This window comes from Nestor notabilis, unplaced genomic scaffold, assembly GCF_000696875.1.
Source record: "Nestor notabilis isolate BGI_N333 unplaced genomic scaffold, ASM69687v1 scaffold7277, whole genome shotgun sequence".
NCBI classification, from domain to species: Eukaryota; Metazoa; Chordata; class Aves; order Psittaciformes; family Psittacidae; genus Nestor; species Nestor notabilis.
Window position 1 is genome coordinate 19,859 of NW_009935054.1, and position 19,972 is coordinate 39,830.

Sequence of the window (19,972 nt, forward strand, 5' to 3'; positions counted from 1 at the left end):
TACAATCTGTTCAGGAGAGAAAGGAAAGGATATTTGTATGTGTGTGTAGGAGAGAAAGAGGTTTGTGGCGGGGGAGTATACCCAGAGGAAATACAAATAGCATTTCACAGTGGAAGCATGAGTGTGAGAACACAGTATCTGTATTTTATCTAATATTTGTGCTGGTTCCATCAGTGTATAAAGGAAAATGAATCCTGCTAATTTAAAACAGCTACAATGACTTGCAAAAATGTAAACAAGCTGCTATTGAAACTCCAGGGAAAAATATTTGAAAATTGATTGCCTTTTTGACATTTAAGGCAAAGGGATAGAATTCTCTTACCTCATCCCAACTGAAAATAAAAAGCACTTTCAGAATTATAACAGCACTGTTCTATTATGAGGATATTCTTAAGTAGCATTTAATACCTCATGATTCTAAAATTTTGGAAAATACATGTTAATCTTAGAAGAAGTAGAAGTAATTAAATTGGAAAGCAACATCTGATTGCAGGGCTTGGTTAGCAGCAAGTGCTGTCTCCAGTGCAGTGCCCGGTGCTATGCCCAACCACAGGTTCCACAGGATATGAAACCAGAGAGCTGCAGTTACAGCCCAGGACTGATATGGTGAAACACAAAAGATCCATTTATGGTTGCCATTCTGCCAATGCAGTTACTTCAGCATTGTCTTGGCCATACCACAAGTCACGAATGTTCCCAACTTGACTCTACAACCTTGCTTACAGTGAATATCATTTATCCCCAAGACATTCTTGCACTCCAGTTTGCTTAATTGCAGAATGAGGTCCATGCCATCTCTAAGTAAGACAGAACTTCAAGATAGATGTTGAAAGAAGTGCAGCAGATGTTTAATGGAGAAACAGACAGATTTCTGCAGTAAAATGCATGCCATCGAAAGTCTATAAAACTTACAAAAGGCAAACTGTATTTAACTGTGAGGATGCAAATACCCAGGATTTAAATACTAATCTGCAATTTGTAGCTGTAACCCAAGAGACTAGTAATAGTGTCATTAGCAATGCCATTTAATCTACAGAAAATGGCCTTTTCAGGAAAGATTTCATATTTTTCTGCTACTCACCTTTCAGGGCAGACCTGATAACAAGCTACGTGTTGGGACTTCATCACACAACATGAGATCCCACATTGCTAATCCAGCAGAGGAGTTTTACTCCTCAGCAGCCCCACCTTTTCTGGTAAATCTCACCTGTCTCTGGAATAGTTTCCTTGCATTAATTCAGCATAGGAATTGAAATGAAGAGATGGGGAGAGAATAAATAAATACAAATATTTTAAAAAATCAATGAGAGGCTTAGTCAATATGACAACCTAATGCATTGGATTGTTTTGATCAGTTACATTACTTTTTCATAGCTTAATTTAGATAACTGTCAGGTAAAAGAGGAAGAAACAGCTATATACAGTTAATGCAACAGAAAGTATCAACTGATTTAAGCAGGTGGCCAAAGCAGTTAGCAGTGCATCTATCCCTTGGTTAAATTCTTTCCTAGATCTGCATAATACATGCATGACTGATATTTTTATCTAGAGCATTAAACCTAATGGCTGGTTAGATGGAATATAAAACTGTTCTGGACAAATTCATGAAGTTCAGGGAGCTGGTGGAGGTCCCAGAAATACCCATCTGTCAATACATTTTAGTGGTCTCTGCAGCCTCGTACTGAAAAAGCTAAAGACTGCATTTGAAAGAGCTGGGTACATATTAGCAGTTGCTTGGGTTTAACCATGTATTGATACAATATTCTGAAAATGAGGAGAAAATTGGTTTTAGAATCTTAGATGCAATAGCTCAGCCAACTGCAGCAAATAATTAACTATACTTTTTTTGTGTTTTCTTTCTTTACAGGTATACCCAGTATTTCCAGTATTGGTAGTAAGTAATAAAACCAGTCTTGTTTTGCACTGTCATTCAGCTTCTTGGATCTAATTTCCCAACATCCCTTTCTGTTGTAGATAATGTTTCTCTGAAAATGCGCTCTATAGTGCAGGAGCTATGTATTGGCCTTCCTCTCTTGCATTGATATGTAACTGTATTACATGGTCAGAGAGACTGTCACTCCTGACAACACATCTGCCATCAGCCACAAATTTTCTGATCAGTTCTGATCAGCAGGTGAAAACTGAGTGCTATAAAACTGAGACTTATGCAGAAAATTAAAACAGCATTCCACAGAAAATATCTGTTGAGCATCTTTTCGGGAAAAAAAAAGTGTTGTTTGCTACTAACAGAGTATAGGACTGTTAATTTTCATGCATGTGTGTGTGTAAATTCAAAGAGAAAATGGAAGAGTTTATAAATGGAAGAGTTTTCATTTTTATGATGTAGCTTAGCAAATACAGTGTATCTGCTGGAATCTTTGCATTAACGCAGGCAGCCTTTAAACTGGGCTTTACTCCACAAAATAAACAGGATTGAGTTCCTTCACTAAAATCTGCTCTGCTATATGCAATTGAAGCACCAAAATATGATACTTGAACTACAAAGAAAGCATAACACCATTACCTAAAGAACTGCTATATCAATGAAAGAGATGATTAATTAAATAAAACACTTGAAAGGACTAAGTGCACAGTAACTCAACTCTGAGTCTCAGATGAGTTCCATAACTGAGAAGTGCACACAGTCATACCACGTTAGTTAATTACAAATAAAGCAGAGAGGTAGAAATGGGATGCTGCTGTGGCTAACTGAAAAAATATTCCCTACTGCCTCAGATTTGCAGAGGCCTTAGACACAACTGGTGTGATGTGGGAATACCACAATGATAAAAATATCACAGTAGTAAAATGCAATTTGCCACACCTGATACCAAACTGAAAAGCTTCTTATAATTTGGGTAAAACTGTCTTGCTTCTTATGATGCAGGGTCAGGTCTGTGAATTTATAAATCAGCTCAGTTTACTTAAGCTCATGAATGGTGCTGATTTGTTAAGCTCTAGACAGCAAGTTCAATGCCATCAAAACTAGCCTCCTTACAAATGAGAGCAGCTCTAACAGCTGAATGCCATGGCATCTGTTTTGCAGCTATTTAAATAGCAAAACAGCATCAATGACAATAATGTGCAAATGAAAGCCTTCCATCTTAATAATGTAATTTTCCTGCTGTTGTGTTGTCTTTGGTATTTGCATGACTATAAATGCATTGTGATATGCTATTTTCAAAACCTTGTGTTTATATATTATTATTAACGATACTAATAGAAGAACTAAATGAAAGAGAAGACGTTTATGTCACTGTTCTCAGGAATATTCCTGCCATTAATAACAGAAACTGGATGAATGGGAAAATAGCTCTTTGGAGTTTTGTTGTGGTATAGTTTCTTAGTACTGTGATGCATGAACTATATGGTTGTGTTTTCACTTCACACTCCATACAGCCTTTGTCACCACATCTACCATTTCTGAGCATCAGCAGATGTTGGCCTTTGAAAACTTAATAGGGAAACTCAAATACATTTTAAAAAATGGTGACCTGAAAGGATGCACTGTTGACCTCTTTGTATTTTACACTGGGGTGATTAGTACAGTTTGTCTATTACAAATGAAGAAAAATTCTATTTAACATTCCATAGGAAATATATGCTTTATCTTGAATCTACTGTAAATGTCTTGGAATAATATGTGGTAGAATTCAACAGATTTCTTTGCCTACCTGGAAATGATGAAGCATGAGCATCTCTTCATGATGAGCACACGTAAATACTGATACTCTGCTTGGTATTCTCATGTGTTTTTTCTAAAATAGCTTGGGGGAAAATAGCTCAACTTGCACGACATTCTGAACATCTTTCTTGTAAGACAGAAATAGCAGAATTATTGAGCAAGTATAGAATCCATAAATTTATACTGGTGTCTAAGAGTATTTAACAGAAGTACAATTAACACATAAAACCAAACAGGATCAATTACCTGTGGCTGCTTTAATGGATGTGCATGATTTCTTCTTTTATCTATGCTAATACAATGTTTGTGTTCGTATCAGTAGGATTTTTCCCCATATGGGGATAGGAAGTTACTCTCAGGAGATACAGTTTGGGTTTTATTTTGCTAGGCAGCAAACACTAATGGGAGGAGGGGGTATTGGCTTTTGCGTGCTCCAAGCTCTTCCTAGTATATAATGAGGATGGGGTTGGGGCACAGAGGGGATGAAGGCAACACTGCCAGCATACAAAGATGCCTCTGCAAGTGACTTATATTCAACACTTTTAAAACTGCAACAAATGCAAGAAAGAAAAATAAAATAGATTTACCTGTGTGCACATATATGTATCATTCTCCATTCCTTTTTGAGACTCCTATCTCAAAGGATCTTGTATTAAAGCAGCTCTTCGTTAAAGTTTGAACACAAAGAAAGAGTGGTCATTAAGTAAACATCCTTTCCGATCATCTGGTAGAAAAAGGAAAAAAACAAAAAAACAAAAATCAGAGCTTTCCCATTAAGGTCATTTGTACCTGCTGTTGTCTACCAGTTGAAAAATAGATTCTCTGATCATTTCCAGCATTCTTGATTTCAGTGCTGGCCCTTTCAGCATTTTTCAGCTATGTCTGGAAAAATACTGGTGAAAGTGTTAGCAATTAATGAGTCCCAAAACCATATCATAAATTTAAACAGTGCTTACATACAGTATGTAAATATCCTGAAAACCACATTATTTTACTTGCTAAAATAATGATTGTATGATTTTACATAGACCAATGCATCAAAATGTTCATTATTGTGACCAAATGCCAAAGTTACTAATCTGTACATGTATGCCTTCAAAAAGTTGCCTCTTCTAAACTATAGCTTCTGTCTTTTTCCCTGTAAAGCATAACTCCACTAATTATGCTAAACAGTTTGTTATAAAGGGTATAATTAGATACAGGATAAGATAGACATGATGTGCAAATAGCTCTGTGTGGGTGATTATCACCTTAAAGCCTGCTGGTGGCAGATGAGTCAGAGTTTAGAGACAGACCCTGCACCCAAGTGCAAAATGCAATCATGATCATCAAATGGTATATTCTGCTTTGTTCTCTATGGTTATGTTCTTCTTTATAGCCAATTTCAAATTAAGAGAACCTTTTTTTTTTTTAATGATAACAATTGCAAGACACAAAAGTTAAAAAAAAAAAGAACCACAAAAAACAACAGAATGGGCACTCTTTTATTGTTTTCTTAACCTTGAAAGATCTAGTAGGTAATTTTCTGGAACTAAAATAGTGTCAGGATAAGTGTACCTTTATTTGTTTTATGTAGTTGTTATGAAATTTTAATGTGGTAAATACATATCTTAAAAGAATGTGAGAGCAAATGCTAGTGGATTTTAATTTCTTTTTCCACTTTTTGGGGCCTGATTTTGCCCCCTTGCAGTAACTGAGAAGTTCTCTCATTAAATTTACAGTTATGGGATCAAAGCCATTACAGTGCCAAGGTCTGGACTAGAGTTTATACACAACACTCATATGCCAGCAGGATATAAACATGCATAACTAGGCTGTACATTGTTTTTCTTTTATTACTTGAGGTCAAAGCTTTACAGAGACAGCTGTACTGTTGAGAGACAATTAAGAAGTTTACCTCCTTAAAACATTTAAATATTATCTTCAGACTATATATATTATTTTGGACATATTAGCAAAATGTTCTCATTTTAATTCAATTTTATCCAAATCTTTTTAATAAATAATACTGTTAATCAGGCTCCTGGTCTAAGGTGATCACCTTATCTAAGTCACTGATTATAATATCAACCAGCAATAGTATTTGTTTTCCCTCTTTTATTTAAATACTTTGAAGCACTCAATTTTTCACTTTAGCAATTAGATTTTCCATTATATTAATACATAACATAAAATACTGGTAGCCTGTGTGGTATAATTCACACATTTGAACACTAGATCTAAAATAAATTTAATGCTCCAAATAAAACACATTACGAGTAGTTTTTTTACCAGGTAGGAGTCACAAGAAAGCCAGTTTTCTTCTGTGTAACTAGAATTTCACCCTTGAAGTTCAGCAAGCAGAGTGCCTGTGCTGTCCCCTAGCACTGAGCAGAAACTTTTTGCAGAGTGATTTCTAGTGCAGGGTCAGAAACTACCAGCGCTGGCAGGTCCTTGGGGTGGCATTCTGGGGAGCTTTTGTTTCAGTTTTTGTTTTGCCAGATCCACCAATTTTAACAGATAAGAAGAGCCATTCTCACCAGTCTAGGAGACATGGTTACTGCCAGTTTTGTATTGTTTCTTGTTCTTCATCCCAGTTTACCTTCACCGTCTTGGGTTAGGTAAAAACTATAGATCAAAAAGTCATTTCAACACTTTTTTGATTTGCTGTAATATATGGGAAATGAATTAGTTCACAGTTTTCTTTGTTTTAACCATTAATAAACAATCAAGTGATAGCACACTACAGAAAATGATATATCAACATTTCTGTATATACCATGGTACCCATGCAGAACACATTGCACTTTCAATATACAAGTTTAGCTGCAGTTACGCAAGGAAGTTTATAGAGAGCAGATATGATCCACAAAGATACTTAAAAATCTAATTATCAAACTTGGAGAGAAATTGCTGAGAAAAAAGCACTGCTACATTTTTCCCTCTCCTGTTTTTCTTTCTGTCCCTTAGACATGTAATCAGTTTATTTCATGGAGTATAAAGGAAGAATGAGGTTTCCAAATCAGCATCCTGATTCTTTAAAAAAGCTCTTGATTTACTGCTCTTCATCAGTTGTGAATTACCGTACAGTAATCCTAGTCAAACAACCAGTTTCAGGATCTTTGTAGGAAAAAGCAGAACCAATCAAAGTAGAAAGGAATAACTCTTGCGAACTATCAACAAAATAATTTACTTTTTTTAGCCATGAGAAAGTACCTAAATATTTCCTTCCAAAAATACTAGAATTTATTGTGCACTGACACAAATATTTTAGTGGAAATACTTAAAATTGAAGAATACTCTCTCAGACCCCATTAGGTTGAGAATTAGCCGACACATTTGTTAAAATCAGTGGATTTTTTTTCTGATATCTAAAAGTTTCCTGAGCTGGATCATTTGATTATTTTTTTAAGCCTCTAAAAAGATCACTTTCTTTTCCTCTAAGACAAGTGGACACGTAAAGGACTAATTGCATTTAAATTCTTCCAACAGTTATAAAAGCTGTTATGGCTGAGGAGCTGCCATAAAACAACCACATCTTCACATTTATGCAGAATTCTCCTTTCTTCAAAGGAACAGGTATGAAACTTCCTACATTGCTCCAAAAAAGATTGCCTAACATTGGCCAAATATTCTTTTTGTAACTTAATAAAATACAGGGGTGATTTGGAAAAAAAAAAAAGACTTTTCAGCATTTCTTTTCTCTTGATGAGTTAAATTTTGCAGCATTATGAACGTACTGAAAGGCAAATTTTCTGTGAGGTAGGTTATCATCACTTCCATTCAAACAGACCTAAAGAGATAGAAATGCTGTAATAATGATAGTGTGATGCTTGCAAGAAACAATGGAGTATGATCCAATACAAACACACCCAATTACTCCAGCAGCTACTAAATCTGCCATTGATTTCAGTGAGCATTATTTTTAATTCTTCCTAATTTTTTTTGTCTAATATTAACACCTAAAACCACTGTCATAATTCCATTGTGCTCAGCAGACATCCATATTTTAGAATATTTACTCTCAACTACTCTTGGTTTACAACAGGCAGTGGAAAGTCCAGTTTTCTATGACTATAGAATCATGGATTTCTACTATAATCATTAAGCTTACATTGACAATTTTTGTAATGCTTTTTGTGTTTTAAACAGAAGGTGAAGGAAAGTTAGAAAACACCTTAATCAGAGTCTCTCACTTAGGGTTCCTTATTGTTATTATAAATTAAATAAGTAATGATAGTTGCCAACACAAGTGCTCCCTGTCTGCCCTTCATGTGAGCATTATTTAAGACTTACTGATTTATTATTAGTAATTTTCAGCAAATGCACTGTTTGTGGACTGGGTCAGGAGAAACAGTTTAGGAGATGAAAATATACTAGTCTGCCATAGAGCACAGATGCCCAGGCAGCAATGTATTCTTCATGCACTCCATCACCTGCGTTCTTCATCCCTGAGGAAGGATAGCCCCTCTCAGTGGGAATACATTTTAATTTTACTGCCAGCTCAGTACTTGGTTGGAGTGAGAAACCAACAAAGTGCTGATTAATTTCTGCCAACATCATGACAGGTTTTTTTCATGTGCAGCTGTCTGGTTGGAACCAGGCTGAAACTACCCATTCATTTGCATCATCTCCCCAGTCTGAAACCATGGTTTAGCCCATGGCACAGACTGCAGTTCCAATGAATATTTGAGACAGACTTCCTTTGTTCAATATCAGAGGTAATTCTGAGACTGTATATCCAAAAAAAGGATTGGGAGGAGGAAAAAAAGAAAATAAAAGAAAGAAAATTGTCATGCACCTAATAAATATAATGCAATCAGTTTCTCCATACTTCATAAAAGACTTATTTTTTTTTCAGTAGTTACTTTCTGCATATAATTGGCTTTGGAACAATAGTAACTGAAAATTACATACATTTCCAATGCAAATATAAAATGTCATATCTGATTTTCTGCTCAGTCATATAGCTCACACACCTCTACACTTAAAAGGTGTCTACAGTAGCTTCACTTTTAAATAACACTAAAACATAATTTTAGAAACTCTTTTTCACATTTCTGTAGCCTTATTTGCCTGGAATATATTACAGTAGATCTACATAGCACATCTTGGAGAACACCTACACCAAAATTCATTAATTATTCAGGTAAATAATTAATTACAGAATACAGTGTCCAGACATGGAACTGTTCTGGAAAAGCTTTAAAATCTTTATCTATCTCTATAAATAAAACTCTTAGTGGTAATCACTGAGGACTAGAAATATTTTCACAAGTTGCTATAAAAGAATAACTAAATGAATCTTCCCAGTGCCTGTTCAAAGGATGACTCATCTGCTCCAATATACTTGTGGGAATGACAGTCAATATTCTTTGGCTTGGACGTCTCACATTCCTTTTTAGATAAAGCATTTAAATTCATCTCCATTAAAAAAAAAAAAAAAAACCAACAAAAAAACCACGAAAAAACCCATCACACAAACAAAGAAAACCCCAAAATTTTCAAAGATAAGAAGGAAGGTCTTTGTCAAGAAAGGTCCTGTAATCTTGGTGATGATGGTGATAATACATTCTATGAATAAGGATGCAAGAAAAAATAATCTCTTTACCAAAGATTAAAAAAAAAAAAGCCCATAACAGATGCATTAAGTCTGTGGGAGCATTAACCACATTACCAAGCAGCCCAGAGACACTGAAGACAGCAGCTGGTCTCAGCTGGATATGACCCTGAACAACCTCATCTAACTTCAAAGTTGACCCTGTTATGCACAAAGGGTGGAGATAAATGACCACCACTAGTCCCTTCTAAGATGGTTATAATTATCACTAATAACTAGCAATAATCACTAGTAATAATATTTCATTAATAATCTTCAGGCACTGTAAAAATGCTTTTTATTGTTTTGGGTGCCTATTAAAAAACTCAGCTCAATGTAATCAAATTTAAACTGTCAGGGAATTTTTAATTATTTTGCAGTAAGTCACAACCCCCATTTTAAGTAAGTTTGCTAAAGTAAGCACATTCCTATAGCATTTATAGGATTCCTGAGGAATACGTAGCTCTGATTTTTCTGTCATACAAGGAATTATTTTATTTGGACAAGAGATTAATTGGGGAAATCATCAGAATTAGTTTATATATTAAATATTACTGATTATATGAATCAGATTATGTAAAATGTCCGATTTCCTATACAGGACCTACAGTTTATTAAATGACAAGATATTCCAGAGGGTCATTCCTGAGGCAGTATAAAGGTTTGACACTATTACTTTCACTTCTGGTAGTACCTAATCATCATGCATGTGATTTTTTGTAGTAGGTGTGCACATGGTATTTAAAACAACAGGTTTTCTGCAACAACCCTGATGTTGCATAATCGCTAAAAGAGAAAACGGCTTAGGGGACAGCAGGACAATGTGATCAATAAATAATGCTTTTCCTTTTATGCCTACTGATTTTTATATGTGTTCTCTAATGTACAGTCCCTTTAAAATCTTTAGGTCAAGCCTAATTGATCCTGAATTGACCAAAATTTTAACAGTGAATTAACTGTGCAAGTAGTTGTCTATGTGTGCTTGAAACTTTTTAACATAACCAGTCAGTGTTTCAGGAGGAGGAGGAGGAGGAAGGTGGTATCTCACGTGCATGGAATTAGTCTTCCAGTGGGCTAGGATTACCATGCCAGCTCACTAAGTACAGCTTTTAGATACCTTTTATCGTACGCTCAGACTACTGTGTTTGCACTTCCTATGTGTGTGAATTGGTGGATCTGACCAGTAGAGGCATGTTATTTTAAATAAATACATAGACTGTGGGAGAATCTGCCAGACTGACTCGGTTTTTCCATTTTCTTGATTGATAAGGAAAAAGCACAAAAATTCAAGAATATGATGTGATTATATCACAACTTGACAGATTCAATTGCAGAAGACTATCTAACAGTAAATGATACAGTGCAGGTCATCATCCTTCCCTTGAATTGTTCTCTAATTGGAAAGACCTTTGGGACAGACAGTCCAACCCAACCGATTTCTCTTCACCCTTGACAAATGGATCAGAAGATACTACAGGATGTCCTCTTTCCACATCAAATGTTTAAAGCCCAATCTTTGTATCATCACTTCCCTGCAGGCCTTCCACTAATATGGACTTAACAGTGAAACACACCTTCTTCAGAAAGACCTGTAAGCCTAGACCCTTGATGCTGACCAAGTTGTGACAAATGTAATCTACTCAATACACAGCTGAATTTGCTATGTAGGCTGATGTGACCGTTAGGAAAATTCTGTTCAGCTCAGAAAGGGCACAACCACTGCAGTACTCACAGAACATGTGGTCTAAATCTGATGTTCAAAGTTAGGCAGATGGAAACAGAGAAAGGATTATGACAGAGCAATACAGAGAATATAAATACCATTTCCCAGATCAGAGCTCAAAAGAAAGTTTTCTTTCCTTCCCCCACAACCCACATACCCTTCATTTATTCTCAGCTCCAACACCCAGCAGCATTTTGTTAAGGACTATCACTCCCCACTACCCCAGGCCCAAAAATCATTGACCAAAGGAGATGAAGCTGTAAAAAGACACAGCTAATTCCTTCGCTGAGAGATAAAATGCTTCGTGCAAGTAACATATGTTGGGCTTTTAAGAAATGTAGACATTTCATGTTCTTACAAAATCAAGCTGTAAAATATGTCAGCAGAGGTGACAGTTAATAGATACAACGCAAAAAAGCATGAGAGCAAAAGAAACGGCCCACTCTACTGGTAAATACATTTCTCTGATAACAGAAATATAATTCACTCAAAAGACCCTAAGACAGGATGTTACAGTAAGATATTTCTCTTTGGTAAGAAATCCATATTTGTCTGATATTGTCGGTTTAGCTCTATAGAGCAGATTTAACAGAATATGTTCTTGTTTTGTTCCTAGTGTTAAAACCGTATATATCGGTCTAGGGTATCTTCTTATCATGAAAAAATATATTTTTAACCACAGGGGATAAATTGTTATGCAAAGTATTTTATGTCCATTTGGTGTTTTGGGAATCATCAATTGCTTGTTTTCTCGTTCACTGTGTAGTCATGTACTGTTCAAGTGCAACCTAGACTAGTCCAGTAATGGATGTTTGTAATTTATGTCTTTGTCCATATGCTTGACTGTTTAGAACAATATCACAGATGTAAATAACAAAACCTGATTTTTCCTGATGCATGCAGATCCTCCCAAGTTTGATAGGATATGGCCGAATATTTCTTCCCTTGAGGTTTCTAAACCAAACCAAGGTAGGATGCTGTAAAATTCCGAGTGGTCTAAAGTTACTGAAATTGATTTCCAAGAGTCCCACAAAGTGGCAAAAGTAGTAACAATCCTAATCCAACTATTTTTTCTTCTATTGCTGAATAATGCTATCCTGTGAGAAAATAACCATAAACCAAACCTTACCTGAAAAGGGAATCTTCCAACACTCAGATTATGCACATTACTGCCAAAAGTCTGGGAAAGTAAACACACAGATTACAAAAACTGATGTACAGAAAGCCCTAGATAATGTTGGACTTCATTAGACAGCACAGTCTGTATTTTGAGTAAGTTTTGAGATTTTTGCATGAGAAAGATTGTCATTGTCTACATCAAACCCATTTTTAATGTCTTGTTTTCCCAAGTTGGCTGAGAAGCATTCTCAGCTTATGTGCCATCCACATTAAAAACAAGTTCTCTGCAGGGTAGACTCAGTTTTCTACAATGAGTGCCACACAAAGAAAATCACTTAGACTATGCATGATGATTACCTCCTAAGGTGACTAATGAAAGCAAGACTTTGTTATTTGAAGTTGTATTCAGCTATACTTCACATTCCATAATGATTGTTCGTTATAAAAAATAACGTCCTTTTGTTCTCCTTATATACTGCCCATTGGTCCCCAAAAAATCCCTGCAGAAATCTGGCCTATGGCTTGCTTTGACTGTTCAAAAGGTGTCCTTTCTGTATGATAACACATACAGATGAAGAATAAAATTAATGAACATGTGATCTAGAAAATAGCTACTAAACTGAACAAGATGCATTTGGAATCTGTTGGAGAATTATATTGGAAGGGCTGTAGTTAAATCCATTGTTCACAATGACCAAATCAAAACACATGCACATATGTATAAAATCTACCATATTATATATGGGAGTTTATATGCCCAACAAAATAGAAAATACTAGTTGAGCTGTGCTTTCCATAAGTATTAGCAAAGTACTTCAGTTTGCTTCATTCACATATATTTTGAATTAAAATTCCAATAACTTCATTTAGCCCATGTTAGATTTTCCAAGCTTTTACATGTGCTCTTTAAACAAACAAAAAAAACCCAAAATTGATCTCTACTCTCTGTAAGGATTAGCCTACATTACTCACAGGAACTTCAAATCAAAACATTCCCAAAGAAATTATGTTTAACATATCTAAAGGATTTCATAGCTTAGTTATTCTGCTTCTGATCTAAGACTTAACTGCATTGCAAAATACGTCTTGAACAGAATAGTTATTCAGTGTTTCTTCTGTGAAAATAAGAGCTTCAATAAACTTAGTTTTGATGTTTTGTTAGGGAAAACAAAACACAAAAACTTAGAATAATTTCAGTTTTTGTGTTTGCAGCATATTGTTACAGTGTTTAACTTTTATTATAGAATAAATCCTTCAGTCAAGGATAGCATATAAAGAGAATAATTACAGAAATCTGCCTATACCTAATATTATTTTATTGTTTTCTTTGTTGATGCTATTAGGTCAGAATAAATACACATGAATTTATTAAAACCCTTTGGTGACCACTCTGGTTATCATACAGATATTGGCCATGGATGGGGAGAAATCATCAAATAAACTAACACAAAGCTGCCAAAGTGCGTGGGAATGAATTACATTCCCTTTCTTTACCTTGGATATTACAGCTCAAATGATTCGAGAATTGATAGTACAATTTTTAACAATAATGATTGTTAAAGTTAATTTGAAAGTTAAAAAATTAAGAAATTTATTTTAATCTTTTGATTTGTTCCTATATGATACCTTTTCTAATTTACTGTTCATTTTATTACCTATCCAGTTGCTCCCAAATTAGCTATGTCAACTGTTTCTTCTGTTCAAGTTGCAAACCACAAGAGAGGTAGGAATTCTTGTATTCATACAGTGATTCCATAGTGCTCTATGTTGTGAAAACATTGCACTGTATGAATCTGGAATACTGTGAAGTGTACCCATCAGCTTACTGGTGAGACATCTTCATTGACAACAACAGAAGCATTAAGTGCATAAACATAAGCCATACAAAGAAAATAAATGTGCTGCTTAGACAGTCACTGCTGGTATATGAAATGACATGGCATTTGTTTTTAAAGAAATTAAATGTATGAATATGATCATTCAGATCGTCGCCTAGAAAGCAAATGTTTGCTAGAGTCTTCTTTTCCTCAGTGATATGCATAAATTGTAAAAGAGGATACATAAGCAGATTAGTTGAGGGCAAACAACACATAAAAAGTCAATTGTCCATATCCTCAAGAAGTATCTGTAAATGCCATGGAGTGTAATTCATAGATATGTCTTTTAATGCATTTTAAGTGTGCTTTACATCTTCATTTTACTGTAACAATGCTCAATTTCAGAGTAGTAGGCATTACATTTGGAAATGATGTTTCAGTGTTTTATCAAAACAATGGAATTATTTGGGCATAATGAAGGACGCCAATATTCTCTCTGACCTACAGGCAACCTGTTTCATTTGCATATCTATCATTCACAGTCTGAATCCTGAGATCCCATTGTTTTTCTTCATCAATTTATCTGTAAAGAGTATGTATGAAGATGTTTTGTCTTTCTGTAGCTATTGTGAATATCTCATTATTCATGAAATACATATTAACAAGCAATAGGGGTATTAACAAGTGTTTGAACTTAGTTTGACCCATTTGATGAGATCATGATAATGAGCCATACTGGTTTTTATGAAGCAGGTCATTTTTGAGGTTACAATGAAATCTCTTTTGTTGCCTTTTGTTATTGTATAAAGGAGGAACACAGAGTTACTGGAAAGCGAAAAAGAAAAAAATATTTTAATTATTTCTGAATGCGCTGTTCTTGAAATATTCCTTGTGCTTTTAATTAGAAAATTACACTTATAGCTGTCTCATGTGTTAGCTGTCTTAGTTTAATTATGCTTCCCTTCCATGTATGTTTACCATTGTTTCACGTGATGACGTTTTATGTTTTATTGGTCGCAGCTGAGGCTTCAGCTGAACCTTGTCCCCACAACACAATAGTACATCATCTCAAAGATGTAAATGCATAGCATTATAATGGGGAAAAAAGTATTCAATATATAGAAACAAAACAGTTAAATGATAAATCTCTTTATGATCCTCCTTCAGTGGGTAATTTTATCACGCTTTCTACAACAGGATCAAGATTGTTGCAATAGAATCATTATGTTGGAAGTAGTCTTTAAAGGGTCATACAAACAATTCTTCTATGAGTTGACAAGGGATTAGACAATTCCTGAATAATCCAAAAACAATTATCAAATCTAATGTGGCTATCTCTTCTCCCTTTTTCCTTCACGTCAAAACTATCTAGCTATCTCTAACTTTCCTCTTTTTTGGGTTTTTTTTTTTTTTTTTTTACAAAGCATTTACTCCTTATTGTTATTCAGCTTTAATCTGTTTCCAGTTTATCTGTGTCTCTTCTGACATGTGGTACTCAGAACTGAAAGCAGCATTTTCTAGCACTGTAAGCTCATGTCATTTTATTGTTAATAAACCATTTGCAGCCTGATTTTGATGCTTATGCCCCATGTCTCTCAGTGATTGCATGACTTTGCCAGTACATGAAAGTGGTTGGGCTGATAGCCAGAGGCCTTAAGATATGCTTCTAACAATTCTAATTAACAGGCTACTTTCTGGTCTTGGTGTGCTGGTTAAGGTGAACCACATGATAAGATAGAATGGCCACACACGTGTTAGCTTCCACAGCTGGCACAATGCTGAATGCAATTCTAAATGCTATGTAGAGTTGACTGGTGTATGGTGTATGTACATTGACTGGTATAGGGTAGCACCTCATGTAGCCAGTGGAGAAAACAATTCCATTCCAATCATATGAGGACCCTTTACCTAATTTTTTATATGAACACAGAGGGATGTGAAAATGATTCATTGATTAGGCCAACAGCAGTAGGCAAAATAAGTTCGTACCATTGCACTAGCAAAATGGGGGGACTTGTGGGGGGAAGCTTAAAATTATCAAAAAATGTATTTAATTATTACTTGCTATGCCTTTTTTTTTTCCTTTGCACCATTGATAACCTTTGATCAGAAGTTAGACTGGTTTTGAGTTAACTGGGGGTTTTCTATACCATGTACTAGTCTGATGATCAAGTTTCCTAGAGATTTCCTGTATCTTAGTGTCTGAGGCAAAGGCTTTCTTTCACACAGCACAGTTGTAACAAATGAGAAGTACGCATAGGAATGCAACCAAGTGTAAGAATTGGTCCTAGTGTTTACCTTTAATATTGATAAGCCATGTCTGAACTTGCGTAGTATTTCTGCATATGTTTATGAACATGTCTGTACATCAAACTAAGTAAGTCCTTCATAATTATTAGAAGTTTCTTCAGCCCAAATGATAGAATCATAGAATGGATTGGGTTGGAAGGTACCTTAAAGCTCATCTAGTTCCAACCCCCTGCCATAGGCAGGGACACCTTCCTCTAGACCAGGTTGCTCTAAACCCCATTCAACCTGGCCTCGAACACTGCCAGGGATGGCATAGCCACAGCTTCTCTGGGCAACCTGTGCCAGTGCCTCACCACCCTCATAGTAAAGAACTTCTTCCTAATATCTAAGCTAAATCTCCCCACTTTCAGTTTAAAGCCATTCCCCCTTGTTCTATCCCTACATGCCCTTGTAAAAGGTCCCTCTCCAGATTTCTTATAGGTCCCTTTAGGTATTGGAAGACCGTTATAAGGACTCACCTGATCCTTCTCTTCTCCAGACTGAACAACCCCAAATCTCTCAGCCTGTCTTCCTAGGAGGGGTGCTCCAGCCCTCTGATCATCCTTGTGGCCTCCTCTGCACTCACTCGAGCAGGTCCACATCTTTCTTATGTTGGGGGTCCCAGAGCTGGATGCAGCACTTCAGGTGGGGTCTCACGAGAGTGGAGTAGATGCGGGAGAATCACCTCCCTCAGCCTGCTGGCCACACTCCTTTTAATGCAACCCAGCGTACGGTTGTCTTTCTGAGCTGCAAGCACACATTACTGGCTCATGTTGAGCTTCTCATAAATCATAACTGGGAGCAAGGCTTGTTAGGGAGTGAATTACTTTATGTGCAGCTTTGTTTCTTGTGCTTTTGCAATGGCTAATTATGTGTAGTAGTAATATTATTAAAGGTCATATCACAGTTTCAGAGTGGAAGTAGCGCAGTCATTCATTTACAGAAGTCTCAATTTCTTTCTGCTACTTTAAACACAAAAGATGATGTAGCATAGTCTGATTTAGTAGCACTTCTTTATAGTCTACATATTTTTGAAACATAAAAATGTCTAATGGTTGCAGAAGACAGGTCCTTTGTCAGACAGAGAGACTAAGAGAACCCTGCTTCTGAATCTGAGATTCAGAAGGATCAGATTGCTTGTCACTAACCAGTCTTTCTTATTTTAAAAATCAAACACATAAAAACTTTTAGCAATTTTCCCTGTGACTCCTGCTTGCCAGTGCTAGTTTCCACTTTTAGATCTGTTGCCTTTGACCCACACAGGCAGTTCTTATTCAAGCAAGATGGATATACTAGGGGAGAAAGCCACCCACTCAGCTGCTGGCTGAGACGCTGAATCACACTGACCAGCTGCAAAAGACAACAAAACATTAACACTTTTTTCCTCCCCACTCAATTATGTCAAGTGGTAAAATACTGAGACCAATACATCAAATGTTTTACTGTACTCCTGTAGCTTATAGGCATTAAAATGATCAAATTAGCATAAACCACAAAATATTGGTGTAGCAGGATAACACTGAAAAGAACAAGAATGTATATATGTTAACTAAATGTAAATTGAATTAATGTTTCCTGAGAGCAGAAAGTCAGTTCTCAAGATTGAAACCTGTGTTGTACCATATAAGAAAAGATGCAATCTATTTAGAGTCCACTACGTCAGACAACGGCCAAAGAAATATATATGCATCAAGTGAGTATAACATACTCATAAACATGTACTGGTATTGTTACTGCTTCATATAAATACAGCCACGCACAAATACTGGATCTGATGGCCTATGCCACAATCTGTGGGCTCACCAGGTACCCCAACATGATCAGCAGCATACCATAGGAAAGGCAGCAGAGGAGACTTAGCCCCTGTCATGTATGGAAACATTTTACATCCTCTGCTAACAGCTTTATCTAATTACAGGCTAGACTTAACTTTAAGACCTTGAAGCCCTTCCAAGTCACTGCATCCAGTATTCAATTACTGCAGGAAACATAGCGTAATCTTGTTCACCAGTTAATAAACTACATCTCTAAAGCATCAGTGTTTTTGCTACAAATTGGAAGAGTGTTTGAGAATCTCAGTAATAGCTAGATACCATCTCCTAATTTCCAGTTGAAATTTCTCAATGGCCAGTTAACACACATTTGTTCTTGTGCCAGTGTTGTCCACTACTGCAGATATTCACTTAGGATGGCAGAAGGCTATCTCCTTGATGTATTTATAGCTCAGTGATATCCCCTTGTCTTCAGTTTCCTAGATTAAACAAACCAAATTATCCTAGTCTTCACTTTTTAAATAGGCTCTCTACTTCTCTGATCGTCCTAATAGCCTTTCCTGTACTCATTGTGGGCTCATAATCTCAGAGTTGAGTGATCAGACTTAGACAAGCTTTCTACACAAAGCATAGCTGTGCCTTTTATAATGATATTGATACATTTCTAATTTCTCCTTCTTTCTGCATAAAACCAAGCATTGCTTGTGGGTAAAGACTAAAAGGCACCAGCATTCTATGTTTAATTAAGGGTTTTTTCAAAAGCAGCTGTCATGCCAACTGCATTTCAGATGGGTGCAGTAAGCATGCTTTCTATGCAGTACACAGTTCAAAATTTCCGTGATCTTTTCTGGCCCCATTGTTTTTCATCTCAGAATATAAATATGGGTTAATGCTTACTTCAAAAGTCCAGTAGAAGTAGCTCTTAAATAACATCTCTCCCTTCACTTTCTTCTCTGTTAATCATTTTAGGAAGTGCTGGCCAAAATTGTCGAAGTAGAGATTTGTTTGGTCTTGAAACAGTTTGGTTCCCAAGGTGCCTACTGATTACAGTACTCTTGAGTTCAGTAGTATTTTCAAATACTCACCATTTATGTCAGAACAAAACTTTTATTTTACTTACGGTTGTGGATTTAAGCATGATGAAGTTTGACAGGTTTGTCCACTGTATTTGATATTTTTAATATGAGGAAGTTTTTTCCCAGGTCTTGATTTATACTCGTCTCAAATGTCCAAAAAGACATGCATTTCTGTCATTGGAAACCCAGCCTCCAGTACCGCTGAAAGGTTTACAACTGCAAATGCTTCAGTTCCATCAGGTCTGCCAACAACAGCCAACTTTCGATGTCATGTCATGGTTGCCGGGTCACGCTAACCTGCCTGAAACAAACTTCACTTCCATTGCAGATACACATCTGCTGTTGTCCATATTACATTGATTAACATGTATGTGCCATTCATTCATACTTCTATTCATGGTTCATTTTTACTAAGCATGTAATGTGCTATTACTCTGCTGCTGTATACATTTTGTATACATTTCTGTTCTTCCTTGAAAGACTGTGAATGCTTCGGGCACTCCAACCGGTGCAGTTACATCGAGCTGCTCAATACGGTCATTTGCGTGAGCTGTAAGCACAACACTAGAGGTCAGCACTGTGAGTTATGCAGGCTGGGCTACTTCAGAAATGCTTCTGCAGAGCTGGACGATGAAAATGTGTGCATAGGTCAGTCCCGGGATAATTGCGGCTTTTCTTCTGTGCATTTTCAACTACTGGCAACTGCTAGGGACCACTGCTGCTTACTCGCCAGTTGAGCCAGAATGAGCTTTTTCAATGGATAAGAACATCTGTGTAGACTTTTCACATGATTTCTGTTGCTCCTTTAGTGCCCCAAGGAGATATTTTGAATCTGTATATGACGGTGAACCCCCTGACTAAGGGTCCTGGGAAGACCTACCCAGAAGCCCCTAAGAAACTGTGCTGTCCTTCA

General features: G+C 36.2%; 1 protein-coding gene across 1 annotated transcript in view; it reads left to right on the forward strand.

The window, feature by feature from the left end:
* Nucleotides 1-19,972, forward strand: part of LOC104408134 (netrin-G1-like) — a gene marked incomplete at its 5' end in the record, with an annotated part of 62,272 nt that overhangs the window by 8,590 nt on the left and 33,710 nt on the right. The window contains 2 exons of the mRNA XM_010017627.1: nucleotides 1,868-1,894; nucleotides 19,540-19,707. Of these exons, the coding sequence (XP_010015929.1) occupies nucleotides 1,868-1,894; nucleotides 19,540-19,707 (195 nt within the window). The remainder of the gene's footprint in view (nucleotides 1-1,867; nucleotides 1,895-19,539; nucleotides 19,708-19,972) is intronic.